Source organism: Rhinoderma darwinii, chromosome 3, assembly GCF_050947455.1.
Source record: "Rhinoderma darwinii isolate aRhiDar2 chromosome 3, aRhiDar2.hap1, whole genome shotgun sequence".
Lineage (NCBI taxonomy): Eukaryota > Metazoa > Chordata > Amphibia > Anura > Rhinodermatidae > Rhinoderma > Rhinoderma darwinii.
The window spans coordinates 3,241,998-3,260,427 of record NC_134689.1 but is presented as its reverse complement, the minus strand read 5'-3'; the positions used below and the strand labels follow the sequence as shown (position 1 = coordinate 3,260,427).

Below are 18,430 nucleotides of genomic sequence, written 5' to 3'. Positions count from 1 at the left end.
ATAGATGAATAGCTGTTACTGTATATAAGATGTGTGGATCTCATGTCTGATCACAGTGTAATTATATTATATATCAGTGATGTCAGTAACAGGGGGCGGGGCTGTGACAACCTCTCACACATGATATACAGGCTGGTTGTCAGTAGTAATAGATGAATAGCTGTTACTGTATATAAGATGTGTGGATCTCCTGTCTGATCACAGTGTAATTATATTATATATCAGTGATGTCAGTAACAGGGGGCGGGGCTGTGACAACCTCTCACACATGATATACAGGCTGGTTGTCAGTAGTAATAGATGAATAGCTGTTACTGTATATAAGATGTGTGGATCTCATGTCTGATCACAATGTAGACAAACTACAGAAGTAACACCAGTAATAGGAATTATTTATTGTGGGTGGAGTTACCCTTTATTTATTTTATCTTTATTGATACACAATTTTAAAGACATGGACATTTACTAACAATAATTTTGCACATCCATGATCACTTTAAAGAGGGTTTAGGATATGGAAGAGTCAAAATTGTCTACAAGGGTTCAGTAAAACTTGGGTGACCCTAACCATTCAACAGAAGAAAAGGGGTTCTCTATTGTTGTCACCCCTGGCCATTGGGCTCTACCCCAGGACATGTCGATATTAGCAGAGGAAATATCCTAGGAAGAGCCGTTGGTATATGATGGGGCCGTAGTGGAGAATCCCTTTAAGAATTTTATCTTTGCAGAAGTGACTGATTTGTGTAGAATTTTCTAGTGAATTTACAGAAAAAAATTCGAAATTCTTGAAAAAATTCTGATTTCATATTCAGTTTTTTGCCCCCCTGCCTGTTTCCTGTTGGGTAACATGGACCTTCAGGGGATCAGGAGGGCCGTAATCACATAAGACGGACCTGAGTCCAGATAAACGAGAGTAAGACTGGATATCATCCAGAAAACATTCCATCAAGTGGAAGCGCTAGTGCTGCGAAGTGTAACCAAGGACTGCCCAGTGCCCACAGGTCCTGAAGCTGCAGGGGCCCACAGGTCCTGTCTACCCCCACAAAGATGAAGGGGGACTGCAGTAGATCCCTATTAGTGGTTGTCTCACATTAAATGATGTCACCACGCCTGCATGATGACCTCACTAATTCTCGCCTAGGGGCTCAGAGGCCCATCAGGCTGCCTTGGGTGTACCCCAAGATTAAAGTACAGCAGCTTGAGGTATTATCTCCTCAAATTAGTTTTAGGCAAGGTTAAAGAACATTACACTGCTCCAAAACCACAGAGGTATGTACATAGAATATTTTGTAACTTATACTCTAGTCACATATAGAGCTGTGTTCTCTGTTCTTTTATAGGGATTTTTCCAAGAATCATAAGTTATCACCTATCCACAGGATAAGTGATAATTGTCTGATCGCTGGGGGCCCCCCTGATCCTTGGAGGACATTAAAGGGAGCGGCGGTCGAGCATGTTTCTGTTAACGGAACGGTAGCGCGCATGCTCGGCCGCCGCTACATTCAATTTGATCGTCACTGCGGTCGAGGAGGAGCGGGAGGGGGGCTTGTTCGGACCAAGCGTCAGAAAGTGATCACCTATCCTGTGGTCCTGTGGATTCTGGAAAGACCCTTTTAAGACATCTGGTTTAAGACATGATGCTGCCCCCTGGTGGCTCAGTGCCTGAACAGCATGCATTGTAACCGATGTAATGTTTTCATAAACAAAACAATACACCACATCTCCTAAAATGCAATGCACCAAATCAGCAGAATTCTGAATGGTTCGTAGTGGGATCAGACAATGGGGGAGATTTATAAAAAATGGCTTAAAGATAGACAGTATAACCCCAGACCGGCAGAAAATGAGCCAAATTTATCACAATGGCGCACGTAGTATGCTAAATTTGGCGCATCTTTATGGACTTGTTAGACACTTTTCCTTACGCCATCTCACGGCTGCTGGACATTACGTATAATTTGTTTGCGCGCAAAAGAATGGCGCACACAATTAACAAATCTGGCGCATTATAAAAAACCGTCTAGAAAAGTGTTAAAAGCGTCTAAAACACATAATAAATTTGGCGCGGTTGCGTTTGCAACCGTATGGGTCAGAATTGTGGCGCGTTTTGCTTAGTAAATCCCCCACCAATGTGGAAAAATTGATCTGATTTTTTGTTACAATTGCAGCGATCTTCCAGGTTCAGACTATGAGACGTTTCGGCTCCGCTCCTCCTTCTACGTTTGGCGCCTCAGCAGACAGCGCAGGATTTTTTCTCTTCTTCGTATTCTAGGAGATACTCAGGGTAGATCTGATGCTTCTCAAACACCACAAAGATGGAGGGATTGATGATGTTGTCCACGCAGGAGTCGTAGCACTGGGCGCTGCGGCTGCATCTCTCCGGCGGACGCTTCATTTGGGGGTTTCCAGTCACGTAGTCTCCCACCAGCACGCGAGCTACGAACATCAACCGCTTCCCGCTAGACGTCGGGGTGGAGTAGTTATGGGAGTACGAGGCGTCGCGGGCAAAGTAACTTCCTGTGGGCAGAATGTCGGCAGGTTACAAGCCGCTCCCTAGTAAAGTCACCAGTACAATATCAGATATGATAGCGGAACCCGGGGCTTTCAGGCCATGCTGGGAGTTGTAGTTGTACAGGTTGAGGATGATGGAAATATGTGTCATGACAAGTGTACATACATAGTTACTAATCTGAAAGCGTCTTATGTATTGATACATTGTGACACGATGAAGCCACATCCTTAAAGGAACAGTGTCATCACAAATAATTTTTTTATATGTTAAAGATGTTAGTGCTTTATTAAAAACGTTTATATTCATTTGTGTGTTTGTGTTTTACTTTTTCTTATTTGTACACTTTTTCTTCCCTATGGGGGCTGCCATTTTTTGTTCCATTTCTGTGTGTGTCGATTAACGACACATACAGACATGGAATACGGCAGCCACAGTCCCATAGGGACTGCGAACGGCTCCCGTCCCATTGACTGCAGTGTACGGCGTCTGTGTGGGAACTGCGCATGCGCCGCTCCCACACAGTCCTATTCGAAATTGGCGCCGTCCGGCGCCATTTTCCTGTGGACCGGAAGTCGCGGCCGGACAGTAATATTACTACTTCCGGTCGCGGCTTCCGGATTTGTGCACTTGCACCAGCGGCAGCAAACGGAGCGGACGGGCCGGAGGGAGCCGCGGCGGCAGGAGCAGGTAAGAGATTTCAATGTATGTTCGTGTTTGTGTGTGTTTACTACTGTATGTAAACCTACTACACTGTGTGTTAGCTCAAAAAATGGCGACACACAGTGTAGGAGGTTACACCGTTCAAACCCCTCCTTTATCCCGGCACTAGCCAGGATAAAGGAGGGGGGGATGCTGAGAGCTCACTAGAGCGAGGGCTTTTAACCCAATGTTGCAATGCTGCAATTTTGGGAATAGCTCCATCTAGTGACCAAAAATGGGTAGTATTATAAATTAGAAATAATTTATAATATTTCCTGGCTCGTGCAAAAAAAATAAAATAAATTTGAACAATGTTTAATCACCCACACACTAAATGTTTAATTTTTTTTTAAAAAACATGTTTTTCTGGCAACACATTCCCTGCACCATTTAGATGGGAGTTCCCATGTGATGCAGTCAAAAACTAGTGGATCTGATTGCATCCACTTAATGGACCAATAAGAAGCAAGCTCCGCCCTTCCTATTTCTATGGGGTCACGGCTTCCAGGAAGTGTCATGTCATTCATCTTGGCTCTTCAGAATGGCTAGAAGGGACATTTTCTATATTTCAGGGAGCCATATTGTGGGTGTGAGTGCGCCCCCTAGTTGTAGGATTACAGAGCATCTGTCAATTGAATATATTTACGGGAGCCTGTCTTGCAACCAGTTCCCTTTACAAGGCATTTGTTATGTCAGAATGGTTTCACTCACTATGGAAGTCGCCCTTCATTTAAACGACTATGCCCAGGTGGCATCTGATTGGCCACGAGGACTTGGATCGATACTCCCAGAATCATCTGCAGCCCACGTGAGAAAACAAACAGCCCTCCAATAGGTGCTGTTCTGTGGATGCTGCTAACTACCGAGGAGCTAAGACCTACCTTGTCCATACACTGTGCCATGTGTGCCACAGATACGCCAATCAAAATTCTGATTGCAGATGGCGTCGACGTGCGTTTTGTCTGTGCCATGAAACAGACGGTTTTCCTTAACGTCTTGTCCCTTGTTGACTTTTTTCATCTGTTCCTTTTGCCTTAATAGCAAGAAATACAATATTACAAAGCAGAGGCCATAAGGCAAAGGGTCCAACCACCTATAGTGAAGGGATGGAGTCACCGTGAGCTGGGGCTATCCTCTCTCTGTAGGTCTCACCACCGATAGTGAAGTAATGGAGTCACCGTGAGTTGTGGCTATTCTCTCTCTGTATGTCTCACCACCTATAGTGAAGTGATGGAGTCACCGTGAGCTGGGGCTATCCTCTCTCTGTAGGTCTCACCACCCATAGTGAAGTAATGGAGTCACCGTGAGCTGGGGCTATCCTCTTTCTGTAGGTCCCACCACCCATAGTGAAGGGATGGAGTCACCGTGAGCTGGGGCTATCCTCTCTCTGTAGGGTTCCACCACCCATAGTGAAGTAATGGAGTCACCGTGAGTTGGGGCTATCCTCTCTCTGTAGGTACCACCACCCATAGGGAAGTAATGGAGTCACCGTGAGTTGGGGCTATTCTCTCTCTGTATGTCTCACCACCCATAGGGAAGTAATGGAGTCACCGTGAGCTGGGGCTATCCTCTCTCTGTAGGTCTCACCACCGATAGTGAAGTAATGGAGTCACCGTGAGCTGGGGCTATCCTCTCTCTGTAGGTCTCACCACCGATAGTGAAGTAATGGAGTCCCCGTGAGCTGGGGCTATCCTCTCTCTGTAGGGTCCCACCACCCATAGTGAAGTGATGGAGTCACCATGAGCTGGGGCTATCCTCTCTCTGTAGGTCTCAACACCCATATTAAAGGGATGGAGTCACCGTGAGCTGGGGCTATCCTCTCTCTGTATGTCTCACCACCCATAGTGAAGTAATGGAGTCACCGTGAGTTGGGGCTATTCTCTCTCTGTATGTCTCACCACCCATAGTGAAGTAATGGAGTCACCGTGAGCTGGGGCTATCCTCTTTCTGTAGGTCCCACCACCCATAGTGAAGGGATGGAGTCACCGTGAGCTGGGGCTATCCTCTCTCTGTAGGGTTCCACCACCCATAGTGAAGTAATAGAGTCACCGTGAGTTGGGGCTATCCTCTCTCTGTAGGTACCACCACCCATAGGGAAGTAATGGAGTCACCGTGAGTTGGGGCTATTTTCTCTCTGTATGTCTCACCACCCATAGGGAAGTAATGGAGTCACCGTGAGCTGGGGCTATCCTCTCTCTGTAGGGTCCCACCACCCATAGTGAAGTGATGGAGTCACCATGAGCTGGGGCTATCCTCTCTCTGTAGGTCTCAACACCCATATTAAAGGGATGGAGTCACCGTGAGCTGGGGCTATCCTCTCTCTGTATGTCTCACCACCCATAGTGAAGTAATGGAGTCACCGTGAGTTGGGGCTATTCTCTCTCTGTATGTCTCACCACCCATAGTGAAGTAATGGAGTCACCGTGAGCTGGGGCTATCCTCTCTCTGTAGGTACCACCACCCATAGGGAAGTAATGGAGTCACCGTGAGCTGGGGCTATCCTCTTTCTGTAGGTCTCACCACCGATAGTGAAGTAATGGAGTCCCCGTGAGCTGGGGCTATCCTCTCTCTGTAGGGTCCCACCACCCATAGTGAAGTGATGGAGTCACCATGAGCTGGGACTATCCTCTCTCTGTAGGTCTCAACACTCATGTTAAAGGGATGGAGTCACCGTGAGCTGGGGCTATCCTCTCTCTGTATGTCTCACCACCCATAGTGAAGTAATGGAGTCACCGTGAGTTGGGGCTATCCTCTCTCTGTAGGTCTCACCACCGATAGTGAAGTAATGGAGTCACCGTGAGCTGGGGCTATCCTCTCTCTGTAGGTCTCACCACCGATAGTGAAGTAATGGAGTCCCCGTGAGCTGGGGCTATCCTCTCTCTGTAGGGTCCCACCACTCATAGTGAAGTGATGGAGTCACCATGAGCTGGGGCTATCCTCTCTCTGTAGGTCTCACCACCCATAGTGAAGTAATGGAGTCACCGTGAGTTGGGGCTATTCTCTCTCTGTATGTCTCACCACCCATAGTGAAGTAATGGAGTCCCCGTGAGCTGCGGCTATCCTCTCTGTATGTCTCACCACCCATAGTGAAGTAATGGAGTCACCGTGAGCTGGGGCTATCCTCTTTCTGTAGGTCTCACCGCCGATAGTGAAGTAATGGATTCCCTGTGAGCTGGGGCTATCCTCTCTCTGTAGGGTCCCACCACCCATAGTGAAGTGATGGAGTCACCATGAGCTGGGGCTATCCTCTCTCTGTAGGTCTCAACACCCAGATTAAAGGGATAAGGTCACCGTGAGCTGGGGCTATCCCCTCTCTGTAGGTCTCATCACCGATAGTGAAGTAATGGAGTCCCCGTGAGCTGGGGCTATCCTCTCTCTGTATGTCTCACCACCCATAGTGAAGGGATGGAGTCACCGTGAGCATCTCATTACAGGGCTACCTCTTATGGGGCTCACACTAAACACCCCAAGATGTGAGGATGAAGAGCTGACGTACCACTGGAACACCTGCCACAGAGATGGGTTTTGGAGCCGCCACAATGTCTTTACCACGTGCCCATTGACCGTCTTGGCGAAGCTGCTGAAAATTTCTGAGAACTCGCTGGATGTGGTAGAGACGGAAACTTTCTTTGGGGAATAGAAGAACAGAAGTTAACACCTCACGTCCCATGTCACCTCCTCAGCGCTGTAGTCACACGTGTCACATATTACCTGACAGCCGATATCCGGCATGGCCTCCGCGTCCCATGTCCTCGGGTAGATGCCAGTCTTCAGTGTGGACGTTCCTGATCTTAGTGGTGACTTAGATGCTGCTGATGATGATTTTGAACTAAAAAAAAAAGTTTGCGTGTGAAATAGTAACATAGCGCCACCTATCTATCTATCTATCTATCTATCTATCTATCTATCTATCTATCTATCTATCTATCTATCTATCTATCTATCTATCTATCTATCTATCTATCTATCTATCTCCTATCTATCTATCTCATATCTATCTATCTCATATCTATCTATCTATCTATCTATCTATCTATCTATCTATCTATCTATCTATCTATCTATCTATCTATCTATCTATCTATCTATCTATCTATCTATCTTCCATTATAATAAATGTGATGTGTTACCTTCCTTTCAGTAATTTCACATCTTCAAAACTCAGAAATTTCGGTCTCCGGCGCACGTCTTTCTCCGTCTTGTATAAAATGTTCTTTTGCTTCATTTCTGAATCAACAGACGATTGTTACAGGGGAACTCCCATTATCATCGGCATGTCAGTAGGGGACAATAGTGGGGTCCGATACATAGATGTCTGGGTTAGGGGCCATTTATCGAGCACTGTGGACCCCACTGATTTAATAACCCCATGGTCATCAGATAATAAACGTTGGAATTGAAATAACTTATTTGCAATTTGATATTCCCCCCGGTGCCGCCGCTAATGGTCGCGAGTCCACTTATCCCTCCATTCTCCGTGCTCGTACCTCGGAAGTTGATCTCATAGCGCTGGGGACCAGCCGAGAAAGGAATGACAGCGGTTGGATCAGCGAGATATATGTTCTCTAGGTCTGAAGACAATATGGTGGAGCTCACATGTTTCACATTCTAAAAAGACAAAAAGACGTGAAAAATGTATTAATATTACATCTATCGGACCCCCCCCCTGCAAAATCTGTAATAGGCCCCCAACTATCATATACTGGTCTCCTCATATGCGGCAGAGAGCGCTACAGGGCCAGAGTATTACCACTGCATCTGCACCCCTATAGCTGCACCCCTGAAACCGCCCATGAAAAGGCCCCCTGCGCCCACTTACCAATTGGCCATAGGGTCTCCAGGTGCCATATTCATCCTTCCAGTTCCAGAGCCACTCGGTGGTCAGAACATATTCTGTCGGCTTGGTGACCGATGATACGGTGGAAAGGCGTCGAACGCGGTGCATGCCAGATCTCATAGTCAGAAAGTCAACCAATGGAATCCTGCAAAGAAAAAGTGGGAGGAGTTACCTGGTAATTGCCCGCCCCAAGAAGTGATAAAATCTGGAGTGCTGCAAAATCACAATGGGGCCTCATCGCTTGGTGTCCACCATGTATTTAGGTCAGATCATTTAGGTGGAGTTCCCCTTTAATTTGGCATTGTTATAGATATATTATAATCTGATATACGGTTCGGGACGACTCCTACCTGTCAACCTTGGGGTCGCAGTAGTCTTTCTCAGTGTCTTCCATATTGGAAATATCTTCCCAATCGCCTCCTTTGTAAATCTGCCAGCGGTACGGCAGGTAGTAATGCATGTCCGGGCAAAGCCCTGCCAATAACGGAGGACGCCATGTTACCTGTACATCAGCCATTATCCAAACCCAACAAGATTAGAGAGCAAGGGCTCTACCCTAATTATCTCCCGGGGTCACTTACTTCCTAATTTGCAATGCTTCCACAGATCATGAAGACAGATCTCAGGGACCTTGTCGGGATCCGCTGAAAAAAACCAACAAAAACATTGTTAAATGATAAACTTTTCTTAATGGAGTCGTCAATATTTTATACCCGCTCCCTGGACCGGCCCGTATCCCCAATGTCACATCTGTCCAGGATGTAGAGGCTTCTGGTGCATAAAGGGGACCGGTGCCCTTTAAATCCTTAAAGGAATTGTCTATGTTAGACCAAACATTGTAAAATGCCCCATTATGGCTTTTTTGAAGTTATCGAGAGAGACTCCCATCAAGTCTGACCTAAGATCTACAGAATTATCTCCTGTCACCCGGCACCTCAATTCTGACAAATGAGGCGACCACTACCCACCACTAAACCGGGTATTAATCAAGTTCTCAGAGGGATGTGGTACAGCTCCACTACTGGGCATTCATTTACCTCTCAATCCTGAACTAAATATCTTGTACTGATCTCGAGCTACAGACCTATACTCCAATCACACCCAGAGCTGCAAAAAACAACCACCCTACATCTCCCATAATGCAATGCACTAGATGGAGTAGAATAGCTGATAGACGATAGATTCCAAGTAGAGCATGCTCTATACAGATGTTAAGCCAGCAGGTGGCAGAAGCCTGAGAGTTAACAGGAACCCAGCAGAATTGCAAATGCAGGTTTGGATGCGACTAGAGTAGCAACACAATTGTGAATTTTCTTCACTTCCATCTTTAACCTGTGAAACAATGTCCTATAGTGGAGCTCTGGAAACCATTAGCACCAGGACTGGTGTCGACAGAACGGGGAGGGGGGGGGGGGTGGATATACTCTACTTTTAATATACTTACTCCTCTTCTGTGACACGTAGGGCGCTCCATACAAGGACGTTTTATCCGCCTGGTGATCGAAATGTGAAGGCTTAATAGTGACAAAATCGTCCAGATCCTCGTTCAAATACAAATTGTCGTAAACATCTTTCGGCTCCGCTCTAGTTATTGGTTTTACGCTGGCGTTGAGTTTATCGAAAGAGGCGCCAGATGGTGACCAGACTCTGGACTGGACGGGTTTCTCCTGAGGAACAGGTGGGACTTTCGTGGGAGAATAATAATAAGATGTTGGTGGAGCGCTAGGAGGACTTGGCACGGGGGAGGCTACAGGATTAATGGTGGTAACTGGCTGACGGCTGTAGGGGCTTGGAACGGAGGAGGCTACAGGATTAATGGTGGCAACTGGCTGAGGGCTGTAGGGGCTTGGAACGGAGGAGGCTACAGGATTAATGGTGGCAACTGGCTGAGGGCTGTAGGGGCTTGGAATGGGGGAGGTCACTGGTTTCTCCAGAGGAACAGTTGGACTTCTCGTGTAAGAATAATAAGATGTTGGTGGAGCCCTGGGAGGACTTGCCGTGGAGGAGGCTACAGGTTTTATTGTGGTGGCTGGCTGAGGGCTGTAGGGGCTTGGAACTGGGGTGGTCACTGGTTTCGCTGCAGGAACAGGTGGGTCTTTCGGAGGAGAAACAACCAATTGGCTTGGTCTGGGAGATGGTGTAGGTGCAACGGTGGATGAGTTCACCGCTGGTTTTTCTTGGGAAACTGATCGACCTTCCATAGGAACATTGACTGGTGGAGCGTTGGCCGGACCTGCAGCGGTCAGTGGTGTAGTAGTTGGTTTTGGCGGAGGAGCAGATGGACTTGGGGTAGAGGACAAATGGCCGGACAGGTTTCCTGTGGGTTAAAATATGGATTTATTATGGGTCATCAACATACTTGGGATGAGTTGACACGCACTATGAGGAGCGGTACCTGGCTGAGCAGAAGGCGCTTTAGATGGAGCCGCCATTAATGTGGAGAGCATGGATGTGTATACACTTGGCATTGGGTGGCGCTCACCTAAAGACATCAAGGGCTGGACAATGGAGTATGGCTTGGCCGCCATGTTCTGGATTGCAGATCCTGCCCCTCTGTTATCTGATTGGCGCAGCGAAGAATTAAGCCCATCGTCCATTATGTTAGGAATCCGAGTTTTCTGAGCTTCATCCCCATCATCAACCTCTTCGGACCAGCAGAGATGACTGTCCCCACTCTCCGACATTGGCCGGCTGCCTGATCTCCCCCGGGAATGGGACCCTAAAATGAATCAATCACATTGCAGCTCATTAAATATATATGAAATGGAGTCAAACACCGTGATCAGTTATCTATAAGGTGCCCCTATAATCTCTCCTCTATGGGGTGTCCTTTAGGGTGCCAACATGAAACCTGCTATATGCCAATGTGGTGCCCCTACTAAATCTGGGGGTGTTCAATGAGCTCATCACTTCTGAGGTGTGGGCACAGCATTTGCATGTAGCCTAAGCTTAAATTCCCTCCTCAGCTCAGCAGATAGAAGGGACTGTTTAGTGGGTGCATTAGCGCCCCCTAGGTCGTATGTCCTTGTGGTTGAATTTGTGTACAACAAGCGACATGTTTCACATAGGAATATAGTTTTAAATAACAGGTAATTAAATAAAAACCCTAAACAATATTATATTATTACACAATGTTATTTTGATATGGGGTGGGGCTGTGACAACCTCTCACACATGATATACAGGCTGGTTGTCAGTAGTAATAGATGATGTTACTGTATATAAGATGTGTGGATCTCATGTCTGATCACATGTAATTATATTATATATCAGTGATGTCAGTAACAGGGGGCGGGGCTGTGACAACCTCTCACACATGATATACAGGCTGGTTGTTAGTAGTAATAGATGAATAGCTGTTACTGTATATAAGATGTGTGGATCTCATGTCTGATCACAGTGTAATTATATTATATATCAGTGATGTCAGTAACAGGGGGCGGAGCTGTGACAACCTCTCACACATGATATACAGGCTGGTGGTCAGTAGTAATAGATGAATAGCTGTTACTGTATATAAGATGTGTGGATCTCATGTCTGATCACATGTAATTATATTATATATCAGTGATGTCAGTAACAGGGGGCGGGGCTGTGACAACCTCTCACACATGATATACAGGCTGGTTGTCAGTAGTAATAGATGAATAGCTGTTACTGTATATAAGATGTGTGGATCTCATGTCTGATCACAATGTAATTATATTATATATCAGTGATGTCAGTAACAGGGGGCGGGGCTGTGACAACCTCTCACACATGGTATACAGGCTGGTTGTCAGTAGTAATAGATGAATAGCTGTGACTGTATATAAGATGTGTGGATCTCATGTCTGATCACAGTGTAATTATATTATATATCAGTGATGTCAGTAACAGGGGGCGGAGCTGTGACAACCTCTCACACATGATATACAGGCTGGTTGTCAGTAGTAATAGATGAATAGCTGTTACTGTATATAAGATGTGTGGATCTCATGTCTGATCACAATGTAATTATATTATATATCAGTGATGTCAGTAACAGGGGGCGGGGCTGTGACAACCTCTCACACATGGTATACAGGCTGGTTGTCAGTAGTAATAGATGAATAGCTGTGACTGTATATAAGATGTGTGGATCTCATGTCTGATCACAGTGTAATTATATTATATATCAGTGATGTCAGTAACAGGGGGCGGAGCTGTGACAACCTCTCACACATGATATACAGGCTGGTGGTCAGTAGTAATAGATGAATAGCTGTTACTGTATATAAGATGTGTGGATCTCATGTCTGATCACAGTGTAATTATATTATATATCAGTGATGTCAGTAACAGGGGGTGGGGCTGTGACAACCTCTCACACATGATATACAGGCTGGTTGTCAGTAGTAATAGATGAATAGCTGTTACTGTATATAAGATGTGTGGATCTCATGTCTGATCACAAGTAATTATATTATATATCAGTGATGTCATCAGTAACAGGGGGCGGGGCTGTGACAACCTCTCACACATGATATACAGGCTAGTTTTCAGTAGTAATAGATGAATAGCTGTGACTGTATATAAGATGTGTGGATCTCATGTCTGATCACAGTGTAATTATATTACATATCAGTGATGTCAGTAACAGGGGGCGGAGCTGTGACAACCTCTCACACATGATATACAGGCCGGTTGTCAGTAGTAATAGATGAGGAGCTGTTACTGTATATAAGATGTGTGGATCTCATGTCTGATCACAATGTAATTATATTATATATCAGTGATGTCAGTAACAGGGGGCGGAGCTGTGACAACCTCTCACACATGATATACAGGCTGGTTGTCAGTAGTAATAGATGAATAGCTGTTACTGTATATAAGATGTGTGGATCTCATGTCTGATCACAGTGTAATTATATTATATATCAGTGATGTCAGTAACAGGGGGCGGGGCTGTGACAACCTCTCACACATGATATACAGGCTGGTTGTCAGTAGTAATAGATGAATAGCTGTTACTGTATATAAGATGTGTGGATCTCATGTCTGATCACATGTAATTATATTATATATCAGTGATGTCAGTAACAGGGGGCGGGGCTGTGACAACCTCTCACACATGATATACAGGCTAGTTGTCAGTAGTAATAGATGAATAGCTGTTACTGTATATAAGATGTGTGGATCTCATGTCTGATCACAGTGTAATTATATTATATATCAGTGATGTCAGTAACAGGGGGCGGGGCTGTGACAACCTCTCACACATGATATACAGGCTGGTTGTCAGTAGTAATAGATGAATAGCTGTGACTGTATATAAGATGTGTGGATCTCATGTCTGATCACAATGTAATTATATTATATATCAGTGATGTCAGTAACAGGGGGCGGGGCTGTGACAACCTCTCACACATGATATACAGGCCGGTTGTCAGTAGTAATAGATGAATAGCTGTTACTGTATATAAGATGTGTGGATCTCATGTCTGATCACATGTAATTATATTATATATCAGTGATGTCAGTAACAGGGGGCGGGGCTGTGACAACCTCTCACACATGATATACAGGCCGGTTGTCAGTAGTAATAGATGAATAGCTGTTACTGTATATAAGATGTGTGGATCTCATGTCTGATCACAATGTAATTATATTATATATCAGTGATGTCAGTAACAGGGGGCGGGGCTGTGACAACCTCTCACACATGATATACAGGCTGGTTGTCAGTAGTAATAGATGAATAGCTGTTACTGTATATAAGATGTGTGGATCTCATGTCTGATCACAGTGTAATTATATTATATATCAGTGATGTCAGTAACAGGGGGCGGGGCTGTGACAACCTCTCACACATGATATACAGGCAGGTTGTCAGTAGTAATAGATGAATAGCTGTGACTGTATATAAGATGTGTGGATCTCATGTCTGATCACATGTAATTATATTATATATCAGTGATGTCAGTAACAGGGGGCGGGGCTGTGACAACCTCTCACACATGATATACAGGCTGGTTGTCAGTAGTAATAGATGAATAGCTGTTACTGTATATAAGATGTGTGGATCTCATGTCTGATCACATGTAATTATATTATATATCAGTGATGTCAGTAACAGGGGGCGGGGCTGTGACAACCTCTCACACATGATATACAGGCTGGTTGTCAGTAGTAATAGATGAATAGCTGTTACTGTATATAAGATGTGTGGATCTCATGTCTGATCACAATGTAATTATATTATATATCAGTAACAGGGGGCGGAGCTGTGACAACCTCTCGCACATGATATACAGGCTGGTTGTCAGTAGTAATAGATAAATAGCTGTTACTGTATATAAGATGTGTGGATCTCATGTGTGATCACAATGTAATTATATTATATATCAGTAACAGGGGGCGGAGCTGTGACAACCTCTCACACATGATATACAGGCAGGTTGTCAGTAGTAATAGATGAATAGCTGTTACTGTATATAAGATGTGTGGATCTCATGTCTGATCACATGTAATTATATTATATATCAGTGATGTCAGTAACAGGGGGCGGGGCTGTGACAACCTCTCACACATGATATACGGGCTGGTTGTCAGTAGTAATAGATGAATAGCTGTTACTGTATATAAGATGTGTGGATCTCATGTCTGATCACAGTGTAATTATATTATATATCAGTGATGTCAGTAACAGGGGGCGGGGCTGTGACAACTTCTCGCACATGATATACAGGCTGGTTGTCAGTAGTAATAGATGAATAGCTGTTACTGTATATAAGATGTGTGGATCTCATGTCTGATCACAGTGTAATTATATTATATATCAGTGATGTCAGTAACAGGGGGCGGGGCTGTGACAACCTCTCACACATGATATACAGGCTGGTTGTCAGTAGTAATAGATGAATAGCTGTTACTGTATATAAGATGTGTGGATCTCATGTCTGATCACATGTAATTATATTATATATCAGTGATGTCAGTAACAGGGGGCGGAGCTGTGACAACCTCTCACACATGATATACAGGCTGGTTGTCAGTAGTAATAGATGAATAGCTGTTACTGTATATAAGATGTGTGGATCTCATGTCTGATCACAGTGTAATTATATTATATATCAGTGATGTCAGTAACAGGGGGCGGAGCTGTGACAACCTCTCACACATGATATACAGGCTGGTTGTCAGTAGTAATAGATGAATAGCTGTTACTGTATATAAGATGTGTGGATCTCATGTCTGATCACAATGTAATTATATTATATATCAGTAACAGGGGGCGGGGCTGTGACAACCTCTCACACATGATATACAGGCAGGTTGTCAGTAGTAATAGATGAATAGCTGTTACTGTATATAAGATGTGTGGATCTCATGTCTGATCACAATGTAATTATATTATATATCAGTGATGTCAGTAACAGGGGGCGGGGCTGTGACAACCTCTCACACATGATATACAGGCTGGTTGTCAGTAGTGATAGATGAATAGCTGTTACTGTATATAAGATGTGTGGATCTCATGTCTGATCACATGTAATTATATTATTTATCAGTGATGTCAGTAACAGGGGGCGGGGCTGTGACAACCTCTCACACATGATATACAGGCTGGTTGTCAGTAACAGGGGGCGGAGCTGTGACAACCTCTCACACATGATATACAGGCTGGTTGTCAGTAGTAATAGATGAATAGCTGTTACTGTATATAAGATGTGTGGATCTCATGTCTGATCACAGTGTAATTATATTATATATCAGTGATGTCAGTAACAGGGGGCGGGGCTGTGACAACCTCTCACACATGATATACAGGCTGGTTGTCAGTAGTAATAGACTCCTGCCTTTGTTACTGTATCTATGTACTAACACCTTTTACATTGTCAACATCAAGATGTTTATCAGTATTTCATATAAAGTCTACCTGAGAAAATAAAAGTACATTTGGGTGGAGGTCCCCTTTAAAATCTGAATTTATAATAACAGTACATAATGTTTTGTCAGTAAATACTTAGGCCGCACTTGTTGTTTCTTGTCTTCCTCGATTTTTGTTTTGCAACCCGTCCTGACAATTTTTTCTATTTCTGGGTCTTCCTCTTCCTCTGCCCCTCGCAGCTGCGGGATGCCCCTTCTTATACTCCTTCTTTCCCTCTGCCTTCAGTGACTGGAGGCGTTCACTGTGTTTCAGCATAGAAAGCATCTGAAAGTTCTGAATAGACACCTCAGACTTACGACAGCGGCCGATTAATAAATCCGAACCGAACTCCAGGAGGTGGTGGGAGCGTTTACACACGTGACGATTACATTCCCCTCGTGTAAAGAAACCGCAAATGTGAAGTCGTGGACACGCCGTACCAAGATCACACGTGTCATGCAGATACTTCACACAAACCTGCCGGAGAAAAGGTAAAGGTATAGTCTTGTATATAGGGGCAGTATTAGGGTATGTTCACACGAGGTCATTACGTCCGTAATTAACGGACGTATTTCGGTCACAAGTACCGGACCGAACACAGTGCAGGGAGCCGGGCTCCTAGCATCATACTTATGTACGATGCTAGGAGTCCCTGCCTCGCTGCCGGACAACTGTCTCGTACTGAAAACATGATTACAGTATGGGACAGTTGTCCGGCAGCGAGGCAGGGACTCCTAGCATCGTACATAAGTATGATGCTAGGAGCCCGGCTCCCTGCACTGTGTTCGGTCCGGTACTTGTGGCCGAAATACGTCCGTAAATTACGGACGTAATGACCTCGTGTGAACATACCCTTATAGTAGTTATATTCTTGTATATAGGGGGCAGTATTATAGTAGTTATATTATTCTATATAGGGAGCAGTATTATAGTAGTTATATTCTTGTATATAGGAGCAGTATTATAGTAGTTATATTCTTGTATATAGGAGCAGTATTATAGTAGTTATATTCTTGTATATAGGAGGCAGTATTATAGTACTTATATTCCTGTATATAGGGGCAGTATTATAGTAGTTATATTATTCTATATAGGGGCAGTATTATAGTAGGTATATTCTTGTATATAGGAGGCAGTATTATAGTAGTTATATTCTTGTATATAGGGGGCAGTATTATAGTAGTTATATTCTTTTATATAGGGGCAGTATTATAGTAGTTATATTCTTTTATATAGGGGCAGTATTATAGTAGTTATATTCCTGTATATAGGGGGCAGTATTATAGTAGTTATATTCTTGTATATAGGGGGCAGTATTATAGTAGTTATATTCTTGTATATAGGGGGCAGTATTATAGTAGTTATATTCTTGTATATAGAGGCAGTATTATAGTAGTTATATTCTTGTATATAGGGGGCAGTATTATAGTAGTTATATTCTTGTATATAGGGGGCTGTATTATAGTAGTTATATTCTTGTATATAGGGGGCAGTATTATAGTAGTTATATTATTCTATATAGGGAGCAGTATTATAGTAGTTATATTCTTGTATATAGGAGCAGTATTATAGTAGTTATATTCTTGTATATAGGAGCAGTATTATAGTAGTTATATTCTTGTATATAGGAGGCAGTATTATAGTACTTATATTCCTGTATATAGGGGCAGTATTATAGTAGTTATATTATTCTATATAGGGGCAGTATTATAGTAGTTATATTCTTGTATATAGGGGGCAGTATTATAGTAGTTATATTCTTGTATATAGGGGCAGTATTATAGTAGTTATATTCTTGTATATAGGGGCAGTATTATAGTAGATATATTCTTGTATATAGGAGGCAGTAATATAGTAGTTATATTATTCTATATAGGGAGCAGTATTATAGTAGATATATTCTTGTATATAGGAGCAGTATTATAGTAGTTATATTCTTGTATATAGGGGGCAGTATTATAGTAGTTATATTCTTGTATATAGGAGGCAGTATTATAGTAGTTACATTGTATATAGGGAGCAGTATTATAGTAGTTATATTCTTGTATATAGAGGGCAGTATTATAGTAGTTATATTCTTGTATATAGGAGCAGTATTATAGTAGTTATATTCTTGTATATAGGGGCAGTATTATAGTAGTTATATTCTTGTATATAGGGGCAGTATTATAGTAGTTATATTCTTGTATATAGGAGCAGTATTATAGTAGTTATATTCTTGTATATAGGAGGCAGTATTATAGTAGTTATATTCTTGTATATAGGGGGCAGTATTATAGTAGTTATATTCTTGTATATAGGGGGCAGTATTATAGTAGTCATATTCTTGTATATAGGAGCAGTATTATAGTAGTTATATTCTTGTATATAGGGGCAGTATTATAGTAGATATATTCTTGTATATAGGAGGCAGTATTATAGTAGTTATATTCTTGTATATAGGGGGCAGTATTATAGTAGTTATATTCTTGTATATAGGGGGCAGTATTAT

The 18,430-nt window shown here is 43.5% G+C and overlaps 1 protein-coding gene across 3 annotated transcripts in view; it reads right to left on the bottom strand.

Annotated features, from left to right (window-relative positions):
* Nucleotides 1-389: 389 nt before the first annotated feature.
* LOC142748580 (zinc finger CCCH-type antiviral protein 1-like) overlaps nt 390-18,430 on the bottom strand; it is a 33,894-nt gene continuing 15,853 nt past the window's right edge. The window contains exons 3-14 of one of the 3 annotated variants that reach the window (XM_075855665.1): nt 16,047-16,416; nt 10,444-10,767; nt 9,493-10,365; nt 8,630-8,692; nt 8,399-8,522; nt 8,031-8,193; nt 7,699-7,819; nt 7,342-7,438; nt 6,923-7,040; nt 6,708-6,838; nt 4,093-4,244; nt 390-2,517 (exon numbers count right to left, since the gene is read on the bottom strand). In XM_075855665.1, the coding sequence (XP_075711780.1) occupies nt 2,231-2,517; nt 4,093-4,244; nt 6,708-6,838; nt 6,923-7,040; nt 7,342-7,438; nt 7,699-7,819; nt 8,031-8,193; nt 8,399-8,522; nt 8,630-8,692; nt 9,493-10,365; nt 10,444-10,767; nt 16,047-16,416 (2,823 nt within the window). In that variant the 3' untranslated portion in view covers nt 390-2,230. The remainder of the gene's footprint in view (nt 2,518-4,092; nt 4,245-6,707; nt 6,839-6,922; nt 7,041-7,341; nt 7,439-7,698; nt 7,820-8,030; nt 8,194-8,398; nt 8,523-8,629; nt 8,693-9,492; nt 10,366-10,443; nt 10,768-16,046; nt 16,417-18,430) is intronic. The other 2 variants (XM_075855667.1, XM_075855666.1) reach the window with 2 other exon arrangements.